Genomic DNA, 11,642 nt, shown 5'->3' on the forward strand with positions numbered 1-11,642 from the left:
AGAATCACCCCGGATACCCTGTGATCCCAGCTGCTGAGCCCAGTCAAGCTGCAAAGCCAAGAATGGACTGTTTTGTGGTATTTTCCTTCTCTTTGCATTTCTGCTCCTGCCAGCCACTCCCAGGGCCAGTGGAGGCCAAGGTCACGTTTGAAAAGGGGGAGGGAAATGAGGTACATAAAAGATCATCTCCTTTTGTTTTGTTTTATTTTGGGCCTAGGCATACAATGGAATTCTCTGCATAATAAATGTGTTTATGGGGCTGAAGTTACCAGATCTTTGTGGATCTGGTTGGGCAGGGGCCCAACACTCCTCACCAGAGTCCCCCGGCTCTCAGATCAAGAACCAGAAGTCTGTGTGTGTTGGCCTTGGGGTGGAAAGCAGCCCTGGAGGGTGGCTGATGAGCCAGGGGCCCCTCTGCAGCTGACCAAGGACATGGGATGGCCCTTCTGGGCAGTGGTGACCACCAGCAGGCCCCGCAGACAACGACAGAGGGGACATACCTGTGCCCTGTGTCCACTGTGACCAGGACGGGCCCAAGGGAAACTTCATCAAGCAAGTCTCTGACACCGGTTCATGACTCACTTCTGTGTCATTCGTTGCTAGAGAAAGGCCAGAACAAGGTGATTCCAGGTAACTGAGCTGAACCAAGTTCTAAGTAATCATGTTGAATCACTGAGTGGAGGCAGAGCGAGTATTAGTTATTCTGGGAAGGGAACATTTCATGGAATGGGAAGAGCCAGACACAATGGACACACCCCAGTGCCAGGCCAAGAGAGGGCCAGGCTGTGATGGGGCACATCACCACACATGGACACACGCACCCCAACACGCATGGACACATGCTAACATGCATGCTCGAGTGTGTCCAGATATGCAAGCACGTGTGCCACCACGTGTGGATGCACATCAACACGTGTATATACACGTCCATACACATACGCGTGTATGCCAATGCACACTCGTACTCCCTGTTGACATGCCGACATGTGCATACATGTGCTCCAGAACATGATCGCATGCATGCGTGTGCACCTGCCAACATGCGTTCATGTGTCACCAGTCATGAGTGCACAGTCAGCACACGTGCACACACACCAACATCCATGTGCACACATGCGCCCTCATGGAGCCAGGGAGGGAAAATGAAAATAAACCAGACTCGGGGGAACTAAAAATAGCCCATGGTTTCCAGCTGTCACCATAGAGTGGGACGAGGAGCCCTTGGTGCACCGGGAGGAACAGGAAGTCCCCCTCTGGGAAAGAGGAAACAAAACCAACCTGGGCTCCCAACTGCCCCGAGAGGGAGTGCCTCCCAGCCTCCCATCCGCACCCCCAGAGCAGCGCCACCGCCACCGCGGGGCCCCATCTGGCCAGGGGCCGAGGCCGCGGGAGAGCACGGGAGAGGTCACTCTGTGGCTCTGAGGTGTCCCCCAATGGTGGCCTGGGCTTCACCGAGGTGCAGAGCGGGCCAAGCCCACCGTGAGCTTGTTGGGAACACAGGCCCGAGAGGCCGCCCTGCCAGCGTCCCCTGATGTCTGTGGTTCTAGAACACAGCCCAGCTGTGCCAGGCTGCCCTGGAAGGAGCGCATCCCGGAGGCAGTTCTGGGGAGGTGGTTATAAGGACAAAGGCCTGCGGGGGAGCCCTCTGGCTGGCCAGGGAAAGCAAAAGCAGAGGTGGGCCCGCCTGCCCCGCTGCCAGGGAGGCACTCCAGCCGCTGAGCACCACCGAGCAGGGACGGCGGGGTCTACAGGGCAGCGGGCTCCCCGCACTGAAATCCCAGTCCTGCCATGTCAGCCGTTTGACCTGGGGCAAGTGACCTCATGGCTCTGTGCTTCCCATTCCCTCAGTAGAAGAGAGGCAACAGTAGCCTTCTGGATTCCCAACGGTAGGATTTACTACGTGTGAAACACTTAGAACGGTGCCCAGTGAGTAAGAAGTGCTCATTACCTTTTATCTGCCACCAACCCCCACCTCCCAACTGATGGGCAGAGGAAATTTGCCAGAGGGCACAAAGCCCCCCAGGGGCATGACATCCCTGAGGTTCTCTGGGTGGCTCTCGCTGAGGGAAGAGGGAGCAAAACAGAGTCTGAGCCCAAGTCTTGTGGGGGCAGAGAGGATAAGGAAACAAGCCGACCTAAAGCACTTGACCACCTCTCTGCTCCACCATCTGACCACGGAGGCAAGCACTGCTCTGGCCCTCGGGGACACTGCAGTGAGAGCCACAGTGCAGCCCCTACCCCAGCACACAGCCGTGCTCGTGAGGCAGAAAGACGACGTACAAATAAACATCACGGAGGTTGCTTTTATGGCCAGGAGGGGCAGGCTACACAGATATCTGGGGGTGAGCCTTCCGGACAGAGGGGAATGCAAGCAGAGACTCTGTGCTGCCAGGCCTGCCAGGCTCCTATCAAGGAGATAGCTCGGCAGGTGAGCAGGGAGCCAAGAGAGGGTGAGGTAAGAGAGGGAAGGAGGCCCAGACTGTGCGGGACTCCAGGCCACTGAGGACAGAACTTGCTCACAGTAACACAGGGAACCTCCAAGGGTGGTCAGCTGAGGGGGCACATGATCTGACGACTGTTTTTTTGTTTTTTTGTTTTTTTTGACAACTGTTTTATCAGGATCCCTCTGGCTGTCTACAGAGACCAGAGATGAGACTACTGCCCCAGTCCAGGCAATGGATGGAGAAGGCTGCAGTGGTGACGCTGAAAAGTGGCTGGAATCCGGATATGCTTTGAAGATAAAGCCGATAGGATTTGCTGATAGATCACATGAAGGATGGGCCAAGATTTCACCTCTGCACTTGGGGAAAGCTAATGGAGGTGTCATTTACTGAGATGGAAACACAAGCTGAGGAAGCCTTCAGCAGCTGGAATTATTAGTGGGTAAAGCACCCAAGGCTGATTCCAACCAGAAAACCAACTTGAAGACAGTAGAAGGGACCCAGCTCCCCTCCTGCATGTGGAGAAGGCTCAGAGGCCTATCATCTCATGGTGGCCCAGCAGGCGAGCCCCTTCCCCTGTGGGCCAGGCAGCACGGGACCCCTCCCACTGCTGGGCCTTCCCAGTTGGACCAGAGACACCTGCTAACTTGGAAATACACTGCCAGGGACCTGGGCTGTGCAATCCTTATCCATTCAATGCAACACCACGCATGCCAGGCTCAGTTCTAGACAGGAGATACAAGATTTCTCCTGGTCCTCCTCCAGGATATATTTTTTTAAGATTTTATGTATTTAGGGACACCTGGGTGACTCAGTGGTTGAGCGTCTGCCTTTGGCTCAGGTCATGATCCCAAGATCCAGGAGGGAGTCCCACATCGGGCTCCCTGTGAAGAGCCTGCTTCTCCCTCTGACTCTCTCTCAGTCTGTGTCTTTCATGAATAAATAAATAAATCTTAAAAAAAAAAAAAGAAGAAGAAGAAGCAGCAGCAGCAGCAAGCTCCCTGGGGGAGCCCAGTGTGGGACTCGATCCCAGGACCCTGGGGTCATGACCTCAGGCAAAGGCAGTTGCTCAACCACTGAGCCACCCATGTGCCCTTCCTGGATATTTTCACACACATCAGGAAGGTTACCTGGGGCAAATGCCTCTCCAAAGCTGCTGTCTCCCTAACTGTTGACAATGATAATGATAAGTGTCCCAGGATTCTCCCAGGACTAAACAAGATGACAATGACATTCACAAAGATGCTCTGAACACTGCCTGGCATACAGTAATTCACTACCGCACTCCTTAGCGCCTTCCAGCTAGACGCCTTCTGTCAACTCCTACCTACTGAGGGAAAGTAGAAGGAATGAGTCCCACTTCTCCCCCTGGACCTTTCCTGGTGACCTCAATCCACAGGGTTCCTCTGCTGCCTCCCACGGTTTGGGTGCTAATTCTTTTGGCCGTTCTTTGGGGAAAGCTATGGATTCCTTACTACTTTTTAATTAAACACGTAACAAACAAATATTCTCTTTGTTTAAAAAAAGAAAAGGTAGGGGGACACCTGGGTGGCTCAGCGGCTGAGCGTCTGCCTTCCGCTCAGGTTGAGATGCTGGAGTCCTGGGATCGAGTCCCACATCGGGCTCCCTGCATGGAGCCTGCTTCTCCCTCTGCCTGTGTCTCTGCCTCTGTGTGTGTGTCTCTCACGAATAAATAAAATCTTTACAAAATAAATAAGTAAATAAAAATTCTCTTAAAAAGTAGAAGCAGGGATCCCTGGGTGGTCAGCGGTTTGGCACTTGCCTTAGGCCAAGGGCATGATCCTGGAGACCCAGGATTGAGTTCCACGTCGGGCTCCCTGCATGGAGCCTGCTTCTTCCTCTGCCTGTGTCTCTCCCTCTCTCTCATGAATAAATAAATAAAATATTTTTTTAAAAAGTAGAAGCATTACAGATAAAGTATGTCCTCCGTGGCCGCAGCCCGATGCTCCCCCTCTGCCCTGCCAGGCCGACATGTGCCCTTCCACCCCTTCTCTGATTTTACCTGCACTAATAGTCACCCATTGAAAATACAGGTTATTGTTTTGTGACATTTGTTTAAAAAACATAAATAGTGGAAGGAGGGTAGGGGGATGGGGTGACTGGGTGACGGGCACTGAGGGGGGGCACTTGATGGGATGAGCACTGGGTGTTATACTGTGTGTTGGCAAATTAAATTTAAATCAAAAAATATTTTTTTAAAACCAAAAAAAAACCCCATAAATAGCACCTGAGTGTTTTTCAATTATTTACATGTTGTACAAACTGTCTGTGCTAACACATACACATCTAGTCCCTTCTTTCCAACGTCTGCCCAGCAATCCCCTAGACGAAGGGCCCCCACCTCACTTCCTGTGCGCCTGACTCAGGACTGTGGATCTGGCCTACCACCGCCACAAGCTGTATAAACCCCAGCAAGCTGTTCACCTTTGCTATGCCTCAGTTTCCTTACCTGTAGGAAAGAACAAAAGCATAGCTCAACCTATTTCTCAAGGCTGTGGTCAGATTCAAATAAGAAACTAGTCACACATGTAATCGCCTTTGTACTTTATAATCTTGCCAGCAGGCAAACTACAAATGACCCGTCTCGGAGCTGAAGGAAGAGGTGAAGTAACTGGCGTGAGGTCCCCAGCTAGCAAATGGCACAGCCAGGTCTGCAACCCTGGGCTCTGGAAACTGACACCAGTTTCAAAATGCATCACATCCCTACTCAATCCCATCGGCAACCTGAGAAATGTGAATCAAACCCAGCAGATTAACAACAACAACAAAAAATGATCACAATACAGCGTAATCTCCAATGATGGCAGAGATGTGGGGGAACTGGGTGTGTCACACTCTTGCTGGAGGTATGAATGCTAGAGCTTTGCAAAAAGGCAATTGGGTGGGAACTGTCAAAATTCAAACCCATCCTACTTCGTGGTCTAGAGGTTTCTATTCTGGAAATCTACCCTATGCAAAGCATTCATATACAAACCCAGAGAGGTGTGTACCAGGACATTCACCAGTTGCTTGAGACAGAGACAATAACCAGTCGGTAGAGACACAGGGAGATAAGGAAGGGGATAGGAATACCATGCAGCAGTGAAAAAAGAAACATAATAGATTTATACATTCTGACATGGAAACATTTTCAAGAAATATCCATGAATTGAAAAGCAAATTACAGGGCAATCCGGTGGGGTGGGGGCGGGGGGGGGCTGGCGGCTCAGCAGTTTAGCGCCGCCTTTGGCCAGGGGCATGATCCTGGAGACCTGGGATCGAGTCCCACGTCGGGCTCCCTGCATGGAGCCTGCTTCTTCCTCTGCCTGTGTCTCTGCCTCTCTCTCTCTGTTTCTGTGTCTCTAATAAATAAATAAAATCTTAAAAAAAAAAAGCAAATTGCAGAATATTTATACATAGTTTAGCTCACTCAGTATATGCAAAAATATACAGTGATGTGTACAAATGTGTGCTCACGTCGTATGTATCAACAGAGGTCTAGAAAGATACACGCCAGTGCTGCTTCCGCAGCACATACAGAGAGATACACGCCAACGATAGTGGTATTATCTGAGAAAGGGAATAAAATGGAGGGAACATTTTTCCTTCCCTTTGAATTTTTTTTGCAAGCAAGAATTCATTTCTTCTATACGCGGACTTCTTTAGTTAACCAAAAAGCATTAAAAAAAAAATAGAAATTAAAGCACAAGGCCTCCCATTCAAGTTGCACATGGCCATGTACAGCCAAAGAAAACACCAACAGGCAGTCCCTCCCTCTCTTAGTGTCCCACCCACTCAGTCCCCTGAACACAGACATCCTTCTTCCACGGGAAGGCACTTGGCCGGGGCTCAGCCTGGGCTGCCCAAGAAGTGGCTGTCGTGGGCTGGGCTTGCCTTCCTGCCTTCACACCACTCAGACCCAAACCAATCATCTTTGGGATATTCACATAGGATGCTGGGTGGCTCTCACTCAACCTCAAGCCTGGAAATTCTAGCCCGAGCACAACTGACGATCCTGGCACTCTCCGCCTTGGAAGCCCAGAGTTAGAGTGGGGAATTCGGAGGTGCACCCTGACTGACATCCACGGAAAGAAATCACCCTGAAGCCCGTCCAAGGACGATGGGGCCGATGAGACTCTTCATCAACTTACAAAGCCCACCCACCCTCACACCCCCAAATAAAGAAGCTCTTTGCACAGGGTCATGATGGCTCCTTATGCTTATGCCACCTGGGTGACAGTGTCTCCAGGATGCACACCTCACAGAAACCACATCGTGGGCTTTCACTGAGATGGAGCTCCCACAGCTTTTCTGAAAAGCATAACCCCTTGGCCACCATGGGAGAGAAAAAGCAGTTCTAACACTCCAAGGTAACCCTACACTAGTTTTTCCTGCCATCCCCAGGGGCAAAATTAAAATAAAAAAAAAAATGAAGAGGAACTCAAGGTTCAGTGTCACCATCAGCCAGGACCTCCTTGGAATCAGACTACAGGGCTGAATGGGACAAGACTTGAAAACAAAAAACAAAATAAAACAAAAAGGACAAAGTGTGGTCAATATAACTCCGAGAGACCTTGAGAAAAGCCAGCCGTCACACCATGTTTAAAGCTGGCCAGGTCCCAGGGACACCTGGGTGGCTCAGTGGCTGAGCATCTGCCTTGGGATCAGGACGTGATCCTGCTTCTCCCTCTGCCTATGTCTCTGCCTCTCTCTGTGTGTCTGTCATGAATAAATAAATAAAATCTTTATTTAAAAAAAAAAAAAAAAAGATGGCCAGGTCCCAAGAAGGGGCAGCCAGATATAAGCAGATTGCAGTGTCCATTCATCCAGTGATTCATTCATTCCCAGGCATACTGTACTGGGCAGGAGGCACAGGCATGAAATATGGACAAGTCTCATTCTTAAGAAACCCACCTTCAAGAAGTAAGCTAAGGGGAAAAGAGAAGTCAACGAGCAAGTGACATTATCCATATCTTTATCCCACCCAGCTCAGTGTCTGGGCAAGGCAAGCCTCAGTTTCTCCTCCCCACACTGCTTGTGCTGACTCTGGCTACAGAGCTCTGAAACGCTGCGATCCTCTGCACTGCCCCTGGCCTTCCTTAACTCCAGCTCACTGAAGCAGGCTGTCCAGACACCCAGGGCAGAGTCTGATGGTCTGGGGCCAGCTAATTTGTCTCCATGGTTGAAAGGGCAATCGTGCCTAAGGCTGGGATCAGAGGAGAGCCTTCTGCTTATGCAGCCTTGAGCTTGTGCCTGCCTCCGTGTGAATCTAAGGAGAAAGCGGCTTATCCAGTTTCCAATCTGCATCAGGGAGGCCACGCTGGGGGAGCACTGAGCGCCCGGGCTCTGAGAAGGGCTTTCCGCGGGGAGGTTCGCCGACGGCAGGGTGCTCCAGTGAGCACCCTCCCACGGAGGCCCCGGCACCCATGTGAGTCTCACAGAAGCACATGAATGGAGGGCTCACAGGAAGCAAGGCAGAGTGCAGCCCCAATTTTAGTAGGCTCGGCCTCCGGGTGCCGCAGGAAGCAGCGGGGGCAGCGCCTGCTGCGGTCACACTCCGGGCCTGTGCTGGGCGCCGGGCTCCTGGCGGGGAAGTCGGGCTCCGGGTGGTCTCTTCTTCAGGCCTCCCCGACGCCGGCCTGCGCGCCTCTCCCGCCTGCAGGAAAGGCCGGTGCCGCCGCCTGGGTCGGGGGGGTCCTCGCGGGGCGCCCACCCCGCTCCGGCCGCGCTCGCCCTCCCTCTGGCTGCGCGCCCCGCCCTGGTCGGCGCCCCGCGCGCTCCAGCCTCCGCCGCGGCGGGCGCCGCTCACCCACCTTGAGGACCTGCTGCTTGATGAGCGTGGGCACCACCACGATCATGACGGCGCCCAGCACGGCGCACAGCAGCCCGGCGAAGCCCAGCACCGCGGCCGCCCAGCGCGCTCTGGCGCGGCTGCCCATGTCTGCGCGCCCCGGCTCCCGCCCTGCGCTCGCGCGGCTCTGCCTGCGCCCTGGGGCGACGGGGACCGGGACGCGGGGGACGCGGGCCGCAGGGACGGCGGGGCACCACCTGGGCCGCGGCGCACGGAGGAGCGGCCCGCCAGGTGGCCGGCGGCTTTATGAGCCATCGCCGCGCCGCCGGACCGCCCCCGGACGCCCTGGGCTCGGGGATTCGGGCGCGCGCCTGCGGGGGCGGGGCGGGCCGGGGCGGGCCGGGGCGGGGCCGGGGCGGGGCGCCGATCGGACGGTCCGGGGACACGCCCCGCGGGGGCAGTCTCGGGCCCCACGCCCTCGCTTCCGTTTCCGCGGGAGGCGGCGGGAGAGCCTCGGGTTCCGCGTGCAGGGGTGGCGGCGGCGCTGGGCTCCCCCGGTGCCTCTCCGCCCCCCGCCCCCGCTCCCCCTCCTCCGCGTCCCTGCTCCTGCTGCTCCCATCACCTGCTCCCCCTCCCCTGCTGCCCTCCCTCGTCCCGCGGCTCCCCTGACCCTCCTGCTTCCCCCTCCTTCGCCCCCCCCTCCCCTCCTCCTCTCCCACTTCCTCTGTCAGGGCCAGCGTCATTGATCACACTTCGTGGGAGTTTCCCAATTCACCAGAAACACCAGAGCCCCCACCCCCAGCTCTGCCACCGCGCTCTCCTCCCCCAAGCCCCCAGCCTCACACCCACCCTTGTAGCCCGCCTCTCGCTGAGCCGGCCCTGCAGACTCCCGCCTCGCCTCAGGGCCTGATACACCGCCCCCCACGCCCCCCCCCCCCCCCCGCTTGACACTCTGTTCCCCCAGATATCTGCCTGGCTCCTTCCTTCATGACTGCTCTGCCACCTTATCAGAAAGGCCTTCCCCTGCCACCTTGTGTAGAACAAAATAGCGCCAGCTCTCCCAGTCTGCCCCTCACCCTTATCGCTGAGCACCACCTGGCATGTTACACATTCATTTGTTCTTTGCATTCTGACCATCCCCCCCCCCCCCAACTAGAAAGCTGGGGGCAGAGGCTTTGTCTGGGACACTGCCCGCCAGGTAATGCTTACTCACAATAAGCACTTTAGAATGAACCCATGCAGAGCCTTCCAGATGCTGAGCCCTGTGCTAAGTGCGGTGCACAGAATGGCTCCATTCTACAGAGGAGGAAGTAGTACAGAGAGGTTAGGGAACAGACCTCAGTCTCTGCTTTCTAATGAAGAGGGAGACAGATGATGAGCAACTGAGCAAATGAGCGATGGATAATTGCAGACATCAAGTGCTCCAAGAAAATAAAACAGGTGGGCATGTGCTCCCCTGCAGTCCTCTGCAGCCCCCACCTGGCCTGCCTCCTAGTCCCTGCAGCCTGCCCCCCACTCCACACCTGACAGTTCCCGGAGCCCCGATGGAGGCCAAGCCTCTCATTCCCGAGACAGGACTACTGAAAGGACAAGGGACTGGTCCCAGAGTTACACGGAGTGGGAGGCAGTGTCCTCGACACCTGGCTAAGGCAGGCCAGTCCCTGGTGGCACAGAAGGAGGCCTTCGGAAACTCTCATCCAGCCCTGGAAGAAAGCAACACGGCCTGGCCTGAGTCAGTATTTACTGAGTACCCACTGCATACCGACCAGAGAGCCTTGCCTGGCACTCTTCCCCTCAGGAGACCTGACCTTGCCCAGGGTGTGTGCAGGAGGGGCCTAACCCCTGACCTGGATCGGGGTGCCAGGGCAGGGCTGTGGTGTCAGAGGGAAACAAGTCTCAGGAAACCGGTGCTTTAGGGTTTCCTGAGGCAGAGTCCCGGGGCAAGCCGCTTGGCTAGCTCTTGGCCTCAGTTTTCTCACTTGTGGGGTGGAGACAATAAGAGCCTTTCTCTAAGGGTTGTTGTGAGGATTAACTGCATCCTTGGAACATCGTGGCAGTGCTTAGATCAGTTTCCCCAACGGGTGAGCACAGCTGAGCCCTGTGTTGTCCCAAGGCCTGCGCGACCGGGCTCCTGCCCACCTTTCTACCCCACCTCCCAGACCCTCCACTCGTTCACTGTACTCCCAGCCTCCTGGGCTCTCTTTCTGCTCCTTGAACAGCCCCATCTTTCTCCTGCCACAGGGCCTTTGCATTTGCTGTACCTTGTGCCTAGAACACTCTTCCCCCAGACCCTCCCACAGCTCACTCCTCCTCTAGGCTTCAGTTCAAAGTCCACTCCTCAGAGAGGCCTTCGCTATTCCGTATCCAAAATGGGAACCCCAACCCACCAGTCACTGCATCAAATCCACCCCATTTTATCTGAACGTGTCTTGTTTATTCACTTTTGTCTCCCCCGGCTCCTAAGCCAGAAGCTGGTCTGGCTTTGCTAACGGCTGTATCCCCAGCACCTGCGACAATGCCTAGCACATGTTACATACACACTGAAGACTTGAAGTGACCGATTGATTAGCTCACTTAAGGCATTGATCAATCAGGTAGCTTCGAGGAAGAATGAACTTAGTTCGTTGAATTCCCCAAGGTCTTCAACGGCCATCGGCTGTGGGGATTGTCTTATTTCATTGACTTTGGGGTTCTTGAGACTAACCAGTGAACTACAACATGGGGTCGGCCCTGGCCGGATGCCTCCCCTTTCCTTGACACCCATCCTCCCTCATAGAGGCTCATTCGCCTTGACCAACTCACCCAATGTAACTTTTACTTATTACAAGCTTTTCAAGGTCCCAATGTGCGTGGTGCTTACCCAAGAGAGCCTCAAGGACGTGGCAGGAGTGCCCTCGCGGCAGGCCTGGCCTGTCCCCTGACAAGAGACACGGGTGGAGATGAAAGGCTGCCTGCGACACGTGACCAGCCGTGATCTCACCCAAGGGAGTCACTTCCGATGGGGGGGCGTCACGGCGACGAGGGTGCCACCTAAGAAGCCGGAGAAAGGGCTTCGTCATGCTCCAGAGAGCGAGGCCTTGCGGGGATAAGGAAAGCCGACAAAAACGCAGAAGGAAAAGAAGGATGAATCAGAGTAAGATAGTTTCCACGCGGATGCCAGAGGGACCCTGTAGAAACCAAGTCCAGTGACGTTCAGTCTCAGCTCAGACGTCCCCCCCAACCCTTGATCTAAGGACAGATAGTGAGTATTGGCAGAACTGTGGGGACACCAGAACCCTCCGATGCCACCGGTGAGATTGTAGATTTGCGGCCACCGTGGAAAGCATCGTTCAGAAGGCCAAACGCAGACTTAACATAAGACAGCTGGGACACCTGAGTGACTCAGTGGTTAAGCATTTGCCTTTGGTTCA

General features: G+C 54.8%; 1 protein-coding gene across 2 annotated transcripts in view; it reads right to left on the reverse strand.

Annotated features, from left to right (window-relative positions):
* Positions 1-8,553, reverse strand: part of SCARB1 (scavenger receptor class B member 1) — a 74,142-nt gene extending 65,589 nt beyond the window's left edge. The window contains exon 1 of one of the 2 annotated variants that reach the window (XM_055322030.1): positions 8,255-8,553. In XM_055322030.1, the coding sequence (XP_055178005.1) occupies positions 8,255-8,380 (126 nt within the window). In that variant the 5' untranslated portion in view covers positions 8,381-8,553. The remainder of the gene's footprint in view (positions 1-8,254) is intronic. The other variant, XM_055322029.1, reaches the window with a different exon arrangement.
* Between the last annotated feature and the right edge of the window lie 3,089 nt (positions 8,554-11,642).

This window comes from Nyctereutes procyonoides, unplaced genomic scaffold, assembly GCF_905146905.1.
Source record: "Nyctereutes procyonoides isolate TBG_1078 unplaced genomic scaffold, NYPRO_anot_genome, whole genome shotgun sequence".
Lineage (NCBI taxonomy): Eukaryota > Metazoa > Chordata > Mammalia > Carnivora > Canidae > Nyctereutes > Nyctereutes procyonoides.